Source organism: Egretta garzetta, unplaced genomic scaffold (assembly GCF_000687185.1).
Source record: "Egretta garzetta isolate BGI_Z169 unplaced genomic scaffold, ASM68718v1 scaffold708, whole genome shotgun sequence".
NCBI classification, from domain to species: Eukaryota; Metazoa; Chordata; class Aves; order Pelecaniformes; family Ardeidae; genus Egretta; species Egretta garzetta.
Genome location: NW_009260485.1, coordinates 317,497 through 335,471, shown reverse-complemented (window position 1 = coordinate 335,471; position 17,975 = coordinate 317,497). Strand labels below are relative to the sequence as shown.

At 40.4% G+C, this 17,975-nt stretch overlaps 1 protein-coding gene across 1 annotated transcript in view; it reads right to left on the bottom strand.

The window, feature by feature from the left end:
- GALNTL6 (polypeptide N-acetylgalactosaminyltransferase like 6) overlaps nt 1-17,975 on the bottom strand; it is a gene marked incomplete at its 5' end in the record, with an annotated part of 319,890 nt that overhangs the window by 70,135 nt on the left and 231,780 nt on the right. The window contains 2 exons of the mRNA XM_009644200.2: nt 9,068-9,251; nt 15,216-15,401. Of these exons, the coding sequence (XP_009642495.1) occupies nt 9,068-9,251; nt 15,216-15,401 (370 nt within the window). The remainder of the gene's footprint in view (nt 1-9,067; nt 9,252-15,215; nt 15,402-17,975) is intronic.

Sequence of the window (17,975 nt, the reverse complement as noted above, 5' to 3'; positions counted from 1 at the left end):
AGCAAAATTTGGAGTGTTTATCGTAATTTTCACCTCACAGGTTGCTGGAGGCATTTGCCTTTGCCTCCTGACAAAACTTGTCTTCCAGTTAGAATAACGATATTTTGGTTACTTACATTAAAGAAAACAGATGTTAATGCGTCTGGGGATGATTCAGAATGTGATCTTGTGTGCCTTATTTCTAACATCCTCATCATGTCAATACCTACACTGAACTCTCCAAATATTTTACACAAAATTTGTATTAACTCTCTTTTTCTCACAGAAGTCTCAGATCAAAGATCTGATTCACAGGCAACTGCCAAGGTTAACAACTACAGAAATATGGAAGGGACATATTGACTGTCAGAGAGATGCAAAAACTGCTGATAGCCATTACTAAAAAGCACTCACCTATAACCCAACATCAAAATGGAAATTGTCTCAAGAGAGTTATCTGCAAACATTGTCCTGCATCCGATACAGTTCAGTGTTGCATTAAAAACCTGCATGGTGCAATTCAGCAACTCTACACTATGGAGCTTTAAACAGGGCTTTGTGTATAACTGTATCAGTTTGGAACATGTGCCCATGAAGTCGTAGATCTTGGTTTCAGGTCTGGAAGGGACCTGAGGAGCCAGCTGCCATTGTGCTGTAAACATGATGCCGTCTAGAACATGTGGAGGAAGTCAGGCGCACCATTTTATAAAAGCAGGAAGCAAGGCTTCCAACTCTGGCAAATTTTCCAGGGCCACAGAAGTGGCACATGCTGAATTTTTAGCTGAGACTCTGGAAGAATCACTGGATGTATTGTTGGAAAGCCAGAGACTTCACATATCTTGATTTCTGGCATAGACAAAACAGACATTCTTACAATCATTGCCATTTACGTGAACCTCAAGTAGATCTCAAGTAACATTGCAACAGGCGTTAAAAATTGGAGTGTTCATCAGAATTAAAAAATCTTAGCAAACTGAAGAAGTGAAGTAAACACAGGCAAAAAAGATAAAATTCAAAATGTTTGGTTACAAAGTATCACACTGATCTAGGGGTAATGAAATTCAAGGCCAGGTTGGATGGGGCTCTGAGCAATCTGATCTAGTTAGCAGTGTCCCTGCTCACTGCAGGGGGGTTGGACTAGATGACCACTAGTGGTCCCTTCCAACCCTAAACATTCTATGATTCTATGATTCTATGATTCTAAAAAAGATAAAATTCAAAATGTTTGGTTACAAAGTATCACACTGATCTAGGGGTAATGAAGACAGATTGCCCTTCTGGACATGGCACTTCAAATAGATATGAAGACAAATGCCTTGCCTTCAAACATGTAAAATCTGAATTACAAGAGGAGGATGATGAACACTTGGCTAGGTACCAGTTCTGCAGAGAATGGTGTGGAGGTTACACCACAGAACAAGCCTAGCATGAATCAACAACGTCAAGGAAATATAAACAGGAACACAGCCTCTGAGGCAGGCAAAGCCATCTGCCTATTCTACCAGGCAATGATAAGGCTTTGGCTGGTGCAGTATCTGCTCTCAGTACGGAAAAAGCCCAGAGGAGAGCAAAGCTAATAATCAGAGAACTAGAAAACATGACTTATTAAGAGAGACTAAAAAAAAAAGAGATATTTTACTTGAACAATGAACTGATCTGACATAAGTCCTCAAGAGGTCTTCTCCCAGTGTACAGTGTACATGACAAAATACAAAGGGGTTAAAGCTGTGGCAAGAAAGTTTCTGATCAGGTATTGTAAGAATGGTACTGAAATACTGGCTATACATAAATTTCTTTCTTCCCAGACCCTTCTTTTCATAGTTGCAGCAGACACTGCATTGGCAGCTTAATTTCTTCAGAGTAGAAGCCAGAAAAATCTCTTCACCTCAGGACTAAGGGGTCCTACACCAAGATAGCTGGACAGCCAGAATTATTCCATGTGGACAAAAAATCAGCAGGTATATATCAGCCCGTGATGATGCTTATGCAGAGTAAGGGAGAAATGACACAAACACATACCCCCCAACCCCAACAGCTCATACTGGACAGACGCTGAAGAGTATTAGTAAACTTGAGCCAACAAGCACGTATGGAACATGCATCAATGTACAGATTTAGAAACTGTTTGGCACACTGAAGGATCTGACAAAAACAGTCATTGGTTTTAGTCTTTGTTCTTTCTTCTGTTGAAAGCAACTGTAGCACAGATATGGGCTTTAGATAGCAATAGATCATTCTTTAAAAAAACCACAACAACCAACAAACAGAAATGGAAGCAGATGCAGATATCAATCCCAACTTAATGCTGGTAAATGCTACAAAACGTACGAAAGGATGTTGGTTTTCTGTTTTTTGGTACCAGTAGGTGTCACTAAATTCTGCGTGAAAGTTCTAGAGAAAATGGCTTGAAAATATAAAATTAAAAATAGAAATAATTATTTTAAAAGTGTGATTTCTTTTTATTCATGGAAAACCGTTCAGACATGATACTAAAATTTTGAAAGCTGAGTCATCTGCATCAATAGCATGTTGACAGTGTTAAATAGCTCACCTGTAATCATCGGGCAACATATCTCTGTTGTCTTCTCGGCCACCATCCCAGTCTTTTTTATGTAAATATTAAATTCATGTCCAAAACTACTTCGTTTTCTAATTACTGGTAGTCTTGGTGACCCACTCTATGAATATGCATATGGGCATATAGACTGTCAAGCTCTAAAGCTAATACCTGCGTGAAGTAGCAGGTTAACGGCTCTAGGAACATTACATTCAAGATGTTTACATTTTTATGCTAACCATGAGGCTCCAAATGTGAAAGAAAATTGTAAATATGAGTTTCCACAGAAGCAGAAAAAGCCTAGCTACTTCGGCAATGCAGCATCAAGGCATTATGAACAAAATTTGTTCCCTTTTGTCTCAGGAGGCGTGAACTGCTAGCAACATCCAAGTGAAAAACTGTGTATCAAGCCTGAGTCTACCCCATTCAGCTAGTATGTTGGACTCAACTAATTGCTTGAGTGATTCCTGTGGGGTTATAAAAATTATACCAGCATCAGCTTTTTATCTTTGATGGTTTTGGTTTTTTTTTTTTGGTGTTTTTTATTTTATTTTTTTTATTCTTACGTGTTACACTCTCTGTAGAGTTCTCTCTTCTGACCTGGTCTTCAGAGAAAATGTACTGGTTGTGCAGAACCCCTACACTGAAATCTGGCCAAAGGCAGGAGAAAATGATTGAATATTCATATCTTCACTCATAAACTTTGTGTTAGTGTCAGCATTTTTCATTGAAAAAGTTCTGAGATTTTCACAGTGCCACAGGTGGATGGCAGTTTGTAAAAGCTATTGTTATCTCCACTATTGTTATCTCCACTAACAGTCTTCTACAGACCATAGCTTGTCAAAACAATAAATCAAGACCTTAAATTACAGAAACTCTCACTGGCTGGAGACTGCTTCTCTGTAGAAAAATGCCTTTGTATCAAACATTCCTGTAGCACAGTTCAAAACAGTATATTATAGTCAGGCTTTAAAAAAATAGACAATTGTTTCTGGTTGTGAGAGGTTTTATGAATATGTTTATAGGCAGAAATCAGCCATAAAAGACACAGGCTATAAAGCACTGGGAGCTATAGAACAGAAATCATTGTCCAAAGCACTTTCTAAACTTCAGAAAATGATCATAAAATTGTAAAAGTACTTGTCAGGCTTGAAATGCAGTCTTAGCAAAGGCTTTCTTTGCACCAACATGTTGTTAAAAGTATATATAAATAGTGAAAGTAAGGAGCTGCACAAAAAGAGTATTTCTGAGAGTATGTCACATTCAAATAAAAAAGCATGCTGACAACCACTTGCAATAATGATAATATGATTTTACACATGCAAATCAACAGAAAGCACTGGGTAATCTTCCAATCAAACACACACAACTGGCTACATTAAGGTCATATGTTACATCCAAGGTTGAAAGTCTGTGATGCAAGGGAAGAGAAAAGTGTACCGACCGCCTAATTTCATTTCTTGAGTACATCCAAAATCTTACCAAAAAGTACATCCATAAACCATAAATGCCCTTTTTGCTGTGAGACCTCAAACCTATAACCTTTTCCAGCCTCATACCTAAAGCAGCCTTGCGATGGCGGGGTGATCCTATTCTTATTTTATAAATGGGAAACTGAGTACAAGAACTAAAATGTCTCGCCAGAGGTTACAAAATTGCTTCTACTTCCTCAGCTAGCCCAGTATTTGCCAAACTATTATTCTGGTCCTTTGCTAGAATTACATGATTCTCCAGCTTCATTCCCTTTCAGGGAGGTCTGGAGATGACAGCTCTATGTCAGAAGGCAAACAGGCTGCCATAGAAAGGAACCCTTGGAGACCAAGGACTGGTCGTATCCCAAAAAACTACTAGCTCTCCCAAATAGGTTCTAGAGGTCTTGGCATCCAGTAAGTAGCACAACACTTCTCTCATTGATTAGGATTTCCACCTTGCCATCCAGTAGCGGTGCTGTTAGGTCTCACCTTCATCTTTCCCTCCCTCCTGCGTCATAAAGTTACACCACCATAAAACTGCTCCGAGGAGCTGTGCAGCCCTTTCCAACCCTAATAGATCTGTGCTATATTAATCCTCTCAATTAGTTTGTGGTTTTTCCAAATAGCTTTTTGAGCTGAATTGTTGATGTTTTCTTATCTGGTTAAAAATACATTGCTGCTGGCATGAATGGATGCTGATGCCCGTTTTCAGATCCGGCATGTGATAACATGAGTTGATGTAATGTAAGTGCTGCCAGGAAATAAAGAGCAGTCATCCCCAGCAGGCTTAAGCGTATCAAACCTCTGCTTTAAACTTCCACAGAGCTTTTATCCCAGACAGGCTATTAAATCATATAAACTGACATGCTGTATATCACAGTCCATTATAGTAACAAGGTTATCCTATTAGTTTAAGTGGCAACCTCTTGGGTTAGGCGAACTCCTCCACAGACCAGAGTGCTTGCACCACAGAAAGAAACAGCCACACAAGGGCATGCTCTTATGTCCCAAACCCTTATATACCATCAGGGCATGCTCCCAAACCTCTGCTGTGACAGAGAAAAAAACCACTGGGGGACAGTTAGCCAAGGTGATCCTTGCCACCAAGGTGATCCTTGCCACAAAGGAGGTAAACATCTCTGGTCCTCCCTGCTTATAGACTGGACAAAAATTTCCCAAATCATCTCAAATTCTGCTGAATGATCATTGACCCTGGGATCAAGACAGTGAGCATCATCACGACATGATGATGATTTCATGACTGACAATTTCCCCACAATACACCAGAAGATCACTTTGCTCTGTATCATTTACACAACCCTGAATGCATCAGTGGAAAACAGCATGAAGCTCCCTTCAGAATGTATTGGGGTAGCTGCATACGAATCGCAAGAGAAAAATCACTACAGCCAACTGTGATGAGCTGCAAGTGTGACAGATCAGTTGAATGCAATATAAAGCTTCTGTTGTTTCTGTGGCACATGAAAAAGGGAAATCAACAAGGACTTCAGAGATTTAGTCTCTGGATGGGAAGGCAACATTATTAGGGGTGAAGTCCAATTTCCATGCCTCTAAGGATTCAATGTATCCTGAAAAACAGCAACACAGATCTTTCAGAAAAATAGCCAATCTTAAAGGCTACATGAGATCCATTCATGGAATAGTTGTTAAACCTTCCTAAACACTACAATGAGCGTAGAGCAGTATCCAATAACTCACACAGGAGTTTTGAGTGAAAATGCATTTTATATGGCTGTAGGTTGGTTCAGTGAAACCTATGGGAAACTCGGTGCAGCCAGTGACAAACTACACGTGAACCAAAATGAGAAGTTTGGTAGATCATAGAATCATAGAATCATAGAATGTTTTGGGTTGGAAGGGACCCCTAGAGGTCATCTAGTCCAACCCCCCCGCAGGAGCAGGGACACCGCTAACTGATCCAAATGCAGTTATAAATTTGTCATGGGACTCCCAGGTTGGTGCTAATACATATTTTGTACCTGAATTTGACACTGGGCAGGCTGGAAGCTTCTGAGAGTGTTATACAGCCCTGAAGTCATAAACATCAAGCCAAATCTTGGTGTAAAGCTGCTCGTCTTGCACAACTGCAGAGGGCCTGAGAATGGGCGTGGGTGTACATCAGGAAAAGCTGAGATCTGGAACGAAGCTCCAAGCTGTGTCCCAGGGAAGGGTGGAGATGCTGCCTAAGCAGCACTGCAGGTGTATGAACAATAAAACATGCCCATGCCCACAATCACATCGCAAACTGATGAGAATGTCTAGATTATTCACAAGATGGATTCTGAACTGAAAGACCGTGTCCAGACAGATGTCATCCAAAAGGAGACTGCCTGTCAAACACTGACCATAGTGGACAGTTAAAAAAAAATAAAAATAAAAAAAATGAGGAAAAATTAATTCCAGAAACGCTAGCTCAGCAGGCGCTGGACCTCAGTAAGCTCCGTGCTATTGTCACAATAAAAGTCACACCAAAAGCGACAACACTTCGGTTTGTTGCGTCAACAGCAAACACTCGTCTGCTGCAGCAGGGTTTTGATCATGTGCAGATGGAAAGCAAACATATCATTCGGATAATACAATGACTGCTCTTAGGTCTTCTGTAGTTTGATCTGGTTTTATGTACATTATTTCTTAGTCTGATGTGACCTTTTCTGCTTAACACACATACTGAGCTGGCATTTTAAGAGAGGGGAAAAAAACCTCATCAGCACAATTTTTGGATCACGTACCCATTATTTGCTGGTGTTTTACTAAAAACACTGGCAATTTTCCAGTTCATTAAGGATCAATTCAGATCTGATGCTGCTGGCAAGAAAAAAAGCTGTTAGGATACCAATAGTAAAATATTTAACCTAAATAAAAAAGAAATCCCTACTGCTAACAAAATAGTAACCTTAGTAATTATGGTGCTGGCTGAAGCCATTTCTAGTTTTAGCGTATAGGCACCTATAGGAAAACTGTTCTGTCTCTTTAATTCTATAGAAGCTGTCTTATTCAATTAAGTTACTGATATCTAAAACAGTTTGTAACATTTACCGTACTTGTAAGCAAGGTATTAAAAGCTTGAGGTGTCAACAGAGAAGGCCCTAGGAGAAAAGCAGTACTGACTTTGAATTAAAAAATAATTCCTCCCCTAAGCAAAATTCATACAGATTATTTAAAACACTTCTATATCCTTGCTATTCTAGGCGAGGGTACTTTTCAGCAAAGATGTTGTCCTAGCTCAGCCAGCCTTCAATTCTGCTGCCATGTGCGGGGGCGGGACATGGCGATTCCAAGCGCAACGCTGCTTTTCCCCCTGCATCGCTCGGATGCGGATCCTGCCATGGGGAAAACAAAGGAAGACTCTCATCGACTTGTGTAAGAACTGGCAAGCCTCGCCACCTTTCTGGGGAGGCAGCTACTCAGATTACAAGAGATTTATAGGTTGCATTGTCCTATATGTTGTTCCTTGCATAGCCATTTATCTGTGTGTCTTATGGATTACAGGCAGGGCGAGGTGGGTATCAACTGCTGCCGTGCTGACTGTAACAACACTTCATGCAAAACCGCCACATCTGTTCCATACTGCACAAAGCCTCGCCTGTTCTAGAAAGTTTCCTATGAGTACCTCCTCGCCAGGCCTCTCTTATCTTTGGGAGATACATACTACAAACGGCAAATGTGTGAAATGGCTGATAAGCAACCCTGTAGCTACACTGGCAATATGTAAGTTTTCCTTACACACAGACTTCGAATGCTGAGCCAAATTATAGGATGTGCTAGGTGACTTTCAGTAAGTGGCAAGAAATTGTAACTGCTCAGAGGACCAGGAAGGCTTGTGGAAGTGCAGTGGAGGCTCCAGCAATTCCAGAGCATTATGTGATTGCACAGGCTGCATCTATGTTGTGGAGTAGTCACACTGGCAGCTGATGGGAAGTACTTCATCAGCACTTGCACCAATGCAAGATGAAGACTGATGGGCCTAGATAGAGATAAGTAAAAAGGAACAAGTAGAATAATGAAAATAAGCCCACTGAATGCCGCAGTTACCTACTTCTCCCTGTAAAGAGCTGGTCATTCCATGGATATAAGGGTCAATTTCTGCATGAATCAGATCCATTACTTCAAAATAGCGCAGAATCTGGGACAGAGACACAGGTTTTCTGTTGCTGCTGTTTCCAGGTTTTGTTTTGGGGAGGGGAAAATGCTGAATTTTTAAACTGCTGAAACCCGCACCGTGGAGTTTCAGCCAGGGCTGCTGACAGCATCAGAGCCAGTCCTGCTGCCAGCCCTGCTGGGAGGCATGCTGCCTGAGACCTGGAGACTTTGCCACACTGAACCATGTCTGCCTGTCTGTCCTCTCTCTGCTAATGTGGATTAATCCCAGCTGATCTTCACATGAGAATAATTACAAGAAAAGAAAAAAGGATGTACCTTTGCAAAGAGTAGATGATCATTCCTGTGAATGAGCTGATCTATACAATACTGGCATTGGAGGCTGGCTTATCAAAAATTATTTACAAAGCAGCTTAGCACTGTTCAGGTTTGACAGCCCTGTGTTTAAGTTACAGCAATACATATACAGTAGCAATATCACCAGTCATAAACAAAGCATCTGTTGGCAGAATGTGGACTCAGCTATTGACGCATGTATTGCATCAATCTCCAGCAAAGAAAACATTAAACTAAAGTCTGTTCAGGAAGCGCTCTGTGGAATAAACAGAATAACTGCAGTCACATTCACTCCTTGTCTAATGCCAATACTTTCTCTTAACTACAAGTATGTGCCTATTTCTTTTAAGCACAGACACTGGGTGAGGAAAGATTGGGAAGATTTTTGTTTCCAGGCACAGCTTGTGAATTCTGCAACTTGTTGCCCTGATCTTTTTCCTAGTTTGGCGGTTTTATAAACCTATATAGAAGCTGTTTGCTTCTGCTACCTTTCATTAGTACAAAGCGGCCTAATGGAAATTTCTGAGCTTGGATTCTTCTGCTACAGTTACCTTCTTTGCTTGTTCTGATTCATGTTCCCACTTTCCCCTTTATCGCTACTTACTCAAAGGGGTCGCTGGGATCAGCTCTCTGGAGCTCTGGAGGAATCGGTATTCTTTTGTAGTACATTTCCCAGTCAAAAGCTCCTCGCATGGCATCCCCCGCCTGTGCCTCGTAGCCAAAGTGATTGTGGTCAATGACATCGATCATAGGACACACGATGGTTTTGTGGTTTAGTGCAATCTGGTCTGAAAAATGAAAGTAGAAAATAGGAAACGGCATGTCTAGTCAAGCCATCTATCATATTACTGCAAAGCGAATCCCCCAGGTTTTCTGATGTTTGAAGATTGCTTGCTTTGTCCCCTATGGCCCCCAAATAATTTCATTTTTCAAATCTGTATCAAACCTTTATCTAAAGTGGACTTAATGCAGTTGGGCAATGATTAGAAGCATTTACAGTTCTTTAAAGGGAGGCATATCCCTGTGAGACCCACAGGAGTCCAGTCATCTATATCTCTGTCACTTTGCTACTCTGAGCTGTCCCTAATCTGTCAGCTACGGAACAAGCCAGCAAGCAAAATGTAAAAATACTCCTTCAGCTGCGGGGAGTGTGTATGGCAAGCTCCTGTGAGAGATATTTATGTTCCCAGATGTGAATCTCAGCCCTTGCAACCATTCAGCCGCTATCCCTGTGGCTCCGGTGTGCATCAGCTTTGAGATGAAATGCTACAAATTCAAGGCAAACTCCAACACGAGGAACAAACAGGGCTTCTATCCTTTTTTGTGCCAATCTTTGAGATATAAAGAAGGCTCCACTGTATTATTCTTACTCACCTGTTTTCTAAAGTAAAGAGGTTTTGGAGTTTGGCTTTTTTTGTTGGTTTTTTTTTATTATTATTATTTTTATTTTTTAAAATTAGAACAGTGAGGCTAAATCAAATTCCTGTCTCTAGTATAAGAGCAAGGTGGTCCCGAGTGTCCTTTGGTGAATCCTATTGCTTAATCCTAGAGAGCTCCTTGGAAAGGAAAGAAAAGTAATGAAAGATATTTCAGCTGCAAAGAATTAGGCAGAAGAATAATGATTTGAAATGAAGTAGTAGAGGGAAAATTTGTAGCTGTTTTTGCATGAAAGGACAGTAGAAAAACTATCTATGAACCCTTGAAAAAACAAAATCTCAAAATTCCAAGTTTAATAAAGATTTTTCTCCAAATGGTAACCTAGATTCTTTACAAAATATAATACATTGTAGGGCCTATGTGGAAAACTCATTTTTTGTTTTTAAGGGTTAGATTTCACTGGTGCTTGATAATACCCTAAAAAAATCAGAGGGCTGAGTGTAGAATGAACACTTAGATGGGAATGCAGGTAATACTGGTGTAATGATTAATAATACAGATTCTGCTTCCTTGCTTCTGAAGGAGTGAAATTAAGAAAAAAGTTTATGTTAGCAAAACATCTGTAGTTTTCATATTTATTCTCAGTTGTTGTTTACAGACTGTCCAAACGGGGGAACAATGCTGACTGCTAGGAAGAAATTACTGTGCTACATACTTATCCTTTAATAGTGAAATAAAGGTAAAGCACAGGCTCTCACAAAATTCTAGGAAACTCATCTCAGACATAATGGCTGCATTAGTGTTGCTATTGCCAAATAGAATTACATTCACTGGTATACTGCGTAGTGTTATCTGTAATCGTTATGTGAAGTCATTTTTTACACAATCTCTTTCCTGTTATGGTCCTGCTAATAGTTATAGGGCTTATAATAATCTTTTTTTGATCCCCCCCTTCTAAATGTATTGGAGGAGAGAAACTAAATGGGATCGATTTGGCTGGAGCAGGTCAAAGGTAGACTCATAATACATGCGTATCCTTCTCTTCATCTTTAAAAGCCACTGCCTTTAAATAGACTGAAGGATTGGAAATCTCCAGGTCACATACAGAGATATCCAGAGAGAAAATTATTTGAGCAATGCTCAAACTCAATCCCAGTGTTCCTTCCTACAGCTCTGCAAGATTTTTTGCAAAGAAGATGATGCTTACCTGCCTGTTCTTGTGTGTATCTGAAGAACTTACTCCTCAGCCCCCCAAATGTTTCAGAGGTGATGAGGAACCACAGAAGATCTTGACTTTTGAAGAAACCAGGGTTTTTGTAGTTGTTGTCCTGGTTTCGGCTGGGATAGAGTTAATTTTCTTCATAGTAGCTAGCATAGTGCTGTGTTTTGGATTTAGTACTACAAGAATGTTGATAACACACTGATGTGTTTAGTTGTTGCCAAGCAGTGCTTAGGCTACTCAAGGACTTTTTGAGCTTCTCCTGCTCAGTCAGGTGCATAACAAGCTCGGAGTACAGCACAGCTGGGACAGCTAACTCAAACTGACCAAAGAGCTATTCCATACCATAGAACGTCATGCTCGGAGGGAGTCAGTCGGTCGGTCGCGGGGAGAGGGGTTGCAGCTTGGGGAGTGATCATGGCTCGGGGGGGAGTGATAGTGGCTTGCGACGGGCTGGGCATCGGTCAGCGGGTGGTGAGAAATTGCATTGTGCATCACTTGTTTTATATATTCTGTGTAGTCTCTTACCATTATTATTATTACTATTGTTATTCTTCTCTCTTATTAAACTGTCTCTATCTCAACCCACGGGTCTTACTTTTTTTTTCCAATTCTCTCCCCCATCCCACTGAGGGAGAGGGTGCTTAGTTGCCAGCCAGGTTAAACCACGACAGTTGTGCACATCAAAAGGCAGAGGAATCAAACTTGCAGCCTCAACATTTCTTTCAGTATGCCTAAAGTAACGAATTTTGTATACATGCCTCTTAGGCTTAAATGTAGCCCCAGTATGAATTTAGGAAACAGAAAAAAAGGGCTGTAGTGCTATCTTACATTTCACAAGGGTGCTAGTATCATGGCTTTACAGATGTGAACATGCTGCTGCCTTTGCCAGCCACTGCTCTTTATCACACCTGCTCCTAACGCAGGAGTCTGAAAGTCATAGCTGAAATGCTTTACAGTTTCTTTTCTTTTGCCTTTACTCACTATCCTCTCACAAATTCCTACTGTTCTGAAAATTCTCATGCATTATTTCAGTGGACATATGCTGTAGATAAAGGGAAGAACAGACAGATAAGCACCATTGTACATGTAAAAATCTTGCCGATTGGAGGGAAAGCATGGGATCAAGAGGGAACATTGCTCAGCACTCTCTCCCTAGAAATTTTAAGCAATATATACATACATATGTGAATTCTGAACTTTTACTGTCAAGCAGAGTGTGCACATGTGACAATAAATAGAAGTTTTCAATATTGCATAAGTCACTATCTCAAAAATGTAGGTTTTATCTTCATGAGAAAGACGCGCCCCTTCAATTTCAAGTGCTTGCTTCAAATTGGCCTGGTTAAAGTAACAATGCCACATTGCAAATACTCTTACTTTCCTACTTAAATATGTGATTACAGATGCTGACAACATTTGAGTGGCTCAGCAAATTATCTCTTATTATCTGAGTTGTCATAAGTACTTGTGCTCTCAGTGTCCCCACTGGCAAGTACTACATCATATAAATGTTGTAGAGATGGACAGCTACAGCTAGCAGGTGTCTTGATAACTTGCTAAGCATGATTCGTTTGTAATACAGTTCTAAGTCTTGGTCAGGGAAAAAAAAAAATCCGTTTTGACAAACCTAGTTCTGGTAGCCTATGGCACTACTGAGCTATTGTCCGTCTCCCTTCTTGCTGCTCCCACAGCAACATCAGCAGAAGGAAGGATGTACCTGCATCTTCCAGCTGGTTTGCCGCTCGGTTTCTTACCTGCAGTAACTGCGACTTCACACTACACTGGACTCTCCCCTACAGCAGCTGGAGCCCAAGTCACATCTTTCCTTCTGCCAACTTTATACTACTGAGGAGTGAAAACAAACAGCTGTGCTCGCCAACATTTTTACATGACTACAGCTGCCTGCTCAGTGAACATCAGGCAAAACTCTCTGAAATCTGAGAGTGGCTTATCTCAGTTTAGAAACTCATTTAAACTAAGAAATAAACTAAATAAAGCTTAAAGAAAATAAAGAAAAGCCATTTTGCACCTGTTTTTAAGAAAACAACACAAAGGACTGTAACTGAAAACAACTGTGGCTCAGCTCCACAAAGTTACTTGGATACCTAACAAGTACTGAAATAACTCAGTCTACCTTTGGTCTAAAAAGTAATAGACAATTCTGAAAATATGTTAGATGCCTAAATAACTTTGAGAACCATCTTTAAAGTGATTGCTTTTGGTTCCTCCCCCCAACTTGCAAGGTCTCATTTTGAAAAAAAAAAAGAAAAAAAAAATGTTTGGAATAGTGGAAACTACTGCCCATCTCAGCAAAGACTCACAGTCTTCACTCCAGAGCAAGACTGAACTGGGCTCTTGTTGAGGACTTTTCACTACAGATGGCATATACAGTCAGAGCTAAAATAGGGCAGCTTCAAAGCAATAAATACCCAATATATCCTCTGTTTTGGTTTCCTTGAATGACATCTCTATTTGTCCTCCTTCACGTAATGCTCTACTTTTTCTTTCAAAATAAAGCCCATTGATCCTGGGCTCCAGTGTTCCTCAAGATTAATTTCTAGATTCTCTGGCTGGTTAGCTAAGGGTATTTTTACTACATGTGGAACAAGAAAGATCTTATTCCACTTGAGAACTAAAGACAACTGGGACTTGGTCCCTGATGAAGCTTCTCGCATCTTTCCAGTTTTCTGGCTTGAGGCTGAGGGTTGTGATCATCAGTTCAATACCCAACTGCAACCTAACTGCAATTATGAATCCTGTGTGACCATTCTAATTTATTTTTCAGTTTTTATAGGGTGAAACCCAGCTAGATGTACCTTTATTTCAGACAAGAAAGCAAGAAAAGGAACTGGTTTTGCAGTTTGCAATTTTCCCATGTCTAAGTTAGCAAAATAGAAGAGTTAGGTCTCATCTGCAGTAACTTAGCAAAAGATTTCAGATGACAAGAGTGAGAATCTTCTTGAGATGTTTTCATTAGTGGCCATGTATTATGCATGGTAGGGCAAAATCAGAAAGCAGAGAAAAGGTGGCTGTAGAATACACCAGAGAGTTTAACAGCTACTTGTCAGGGGCTGCTAGAGGAAGGCTTGTTGAAACTTGTATTTCTCTCTACTCCTTATGCTGTTTGGGTTTTTCATGAAGACACAGAGGTTATTTTTAAAAATGCTGATGTTGCGATTAAGGGCAAAGTGGTTAACAAGGGGATAGACTGTATGTGTAATCTGATGTGAAAGCCAGAAAGGATGTAAATCTGGAATTTTGTACATTATCTTGTTACTGATCTGAACAAAAACTAGCTACCAGTATTTTTTTTTTAGTCTCAACTGATAGCTGATTAGCAGAACAGCATCTCTTCTTGGCTGCAAGTGCTTTATCAGTTTATTGTGTGGCCAAACCGGTCCTAGCCACAAAATTCAAGAAACTATAACCATTAATTGGTGAAACCGTACCCTGTCATGTACTTATGACATAGTCTCTTAATTAATACAAATGTCTTTAATAGTAAACTCAGAAATTTTCTTTGGTTTTGCTAGCAAAAAAGCAGTCACTTCACTAAGCACATACAGTTTGCATGTAGCCAGGTAGAAAAGGGGACGTTGTTTCCTGAAGTGAAATCTTAGACTACAACAATTGATTCTTTCCATTTCTTTGACTAATGGAGCTTTGCCAGCTGCAGCTGGAATGCAGCAAAGCAGTCAATAGCAAATCATTCTTTCTGAGCTTCCTATTGTGAATGCAGTTGTTATTGGATTTAACTCTGAGGTCCTGGATACATTTACAGCAAAAGCTGTTTTAATGGAATGCAAGGACTAGGAAGGAGTACAATACCCGCATAACAAAAGTTTTCAGATGGATAGCAAGGGCATAGCATAACACTAGATTTAGCAGTGTATTTAGTGGTAGTAATAATAAAATAAGTCATAACTCTAATAGGCCAAAGTGATACTTCAAAATTTTACCAGTTCTTTAGTCACAAGAACCATAAAATGGAGCTGTTTGTATTTCTCTGTCGTACTGACTCTGCAGACACTGTAGCACAGCTCCAAGCTTTTCTATACAGTGTATGTCCTGCTTATTGCCGGACATGGCTTTGATTGCTTAGGCTATGCTGCATGCTCTAATTTTAACGGCTGGTGAACGCTCATACACTTACTAAGCAAGGGAGGCAGCCAATTCACGTTGACTTCGCAATGGGAATCCAGAAACGTCAAGACTTCTCCTCTAGCCAGCGAGGCTCCTAGCAGTCTGGTCCGAATGAGACCTTCTCGTTTCTTGGTACGTACAATCCTCACTTTGGCAAAACGGACCATGTATTCCTCCAGCTTCTCTTTTAAATGTTCTAGAAAGAAGGGCAAAAAAAGAGTCAGTGGTGCCAGTCCTGGAGGAGCCAACAGAAGGACAGGTTGGCATGCAACCTGCAAGCAGCTTATCTACTTCCATCTCATCACTTCAAGTCCTCCAAAACCTGCCATAAATCCTCTCTGAGATGGTTCCAAAAGTGCAAATATTCTCTGTTTTATCATACAGGGGAAGACACTAACACTCTGGACCCTTTACTGCAGTTGCTACTGGCAACCTGCCATCCACGATATAATCATGGCAAAAACAACTGCAGGATATTCATCCATCCTCTGGTTCCTGCAGTCCAAGGCCAGATAAACATTCCGGCATGCCTTTTTATAAACAGTGTCCTTTCCAAGTGGGTTTCCCATAATAACTAATTATGAAGAACTATGCATGGAAAGTAATTTTTAAAAAGTAAGCATTGAACTAGTGTGTTCTAGCAGTGAACTAGATTGTTTTTGTAACGGGAAGGGAAACAGACGTGAAAGAAGATCTTAATAGCTGGATACTAGCATGAAGCAAACGGACAGCTGACTTCCTAATAAAATTAAGCTGCAAATGTAGAGCAGTTGATAGATTCTCTTATCTGCATAACCTGTCTCTGTATCACAAAACAGCACCTTCAGGAACATTTTTTTCTGACTAGAAACAAACACTAAGAATCATACTCCCACCCCCAACAACAAAAAAGACCCTACAGTTTTGCCTCTTCCTAAATACATCTACAACAGAAATACTGATCTTTTGCCTTGATATAACAACTCATCTTGTCAGACTCATTACTTTGGTAAAATCTGATAATTTCATTTGGCAGGGAAAGAAGGAGACCAAAGCTTAGCCTCCAATAATTAAAATTGGTGAGAAGCCAAATTTAGAGATGCTAGGGGTTGCAAGCTAAGTCTCACTGAAATGGGTTTGCCAGGTTATGATTCCTTCTTATACCAGCTACTAATTCTTTGGACTTGTGTGGTCAGTACAGGCCTTGATCCAGACCTTGCATCATTAGAGACTGCAAGGAGCTTGCTACGGACTACCCAAAAGGACTATCATTTAGCAGTACTCTCGAGTGTATAAGGCTGATACATAGATTAAAGGCAACAAGCAAGCAAGTCATACCCCAGAAAGTGCGGAATCTTGTATTAAAATAAAATCAAGCTCCACTGAAATAGAGCTTCCTGCGCATGCTCCTTCTTGTCTCTGCTCTTTTCTTTCCTAGCTGGGAGAGTACTGCATGGGATGCTTCTCTGCACTGAGGAATCCTGATGTACGCTGACACAGAAGAGGGAGCAGCCTGCGACCTGGGAACATCAGCTTGCAAGGATTACAGAACCGACGAGGGGTTTGGGGAGGGAGAAACTGAATGCTTTGCAGACTTGCTGAGTGAAGAGAGAGGTTTGTGTTCATAGTACTACCTAGCAGAAGTTTTAGATCAAGCGAGAAAGGCCAAGTCTGAGACCAAAAAAAAAAAAGAAAAAAGACATTCAGATAAACGTCAAATGTTTTTGTCTTCTACTCTGTGGTTGATTGTAGAATACACAGATTTAAATTCTGAAACACGATTCATCTACGGTTGGGCGCAGTGATCTTAAAGGTCTTTTCCAGCCTAAATAATTCTATGATTGTATGAAATAGGAAGAAAAGAGGTACCCCTTTTTTCATCCCATTTTGCTACCTACTTATTCAATCAAAACCAACACAATCCCGCCACAATTGCAATGACAAGAGAAGTCCTATGTCTTTGAATGATGATCTTTGTATATTCACAGGACAATAGCTGTGTGCCACTCTGACTCATTTTAGGCACCAGCTACAATTCAGTATCGTGACTGAACTGAGGTTAAATCAAATCTTCGATCATTTTGTGCCCACGTGCAAGACTGTCTGAAGCATACATTTATTGAACTGTTTTCCTGTGTTTATGAGCTCCATTGAGGCTATTCCCACAGAGTTGGAAAACAGAAGAATGGAAATAGACCTTAAAAACAAAGCCTTTGCAGGTAATATAAGAAAATCTGTTAGGGCTGTCAATCTGTGGTTTTTTTCTACGTTGTAAATTGTATCATCTTATAGCCATGAAAAATGAAATAGTTTCAAAGTGACAGGATATTACATATTTCCAAAGTAAATCAAAGCTAATCTGTTAGGTACCATAACTACTGTCAATCCTCAGCCACCAGAAATTTCCTGTACCTCTTTAAGGTCATCTAAGCATTTCCCCTCTGATCTTTTCCACCCACAAGTCTTAGGCTGGTTTGCACTGAATAGTGCGTACAAACCCTGCACCAAGAGCAAGACCACATTGCTGCATGGTGTACAGACAACTAAGAAGAATATTCAGGTTACTCAGTCTGAGCACAGCTCTCCAACTATGCGATCAAGTACATAACACCTGGCCTGCCTGCCACCAATGTTGAGACAAGTTTCTAGTCCCTTACAGTTGTGCAAATGCCTCCATCTTCACCTGCCTACCCTCAGAGATGGGTTCATTGATGAGACTCTGGCTGATCATAGGATCCTACTATATAGCTCTGAATTTGGCTACGTATCAGATATGATTGCTTTAGTATTT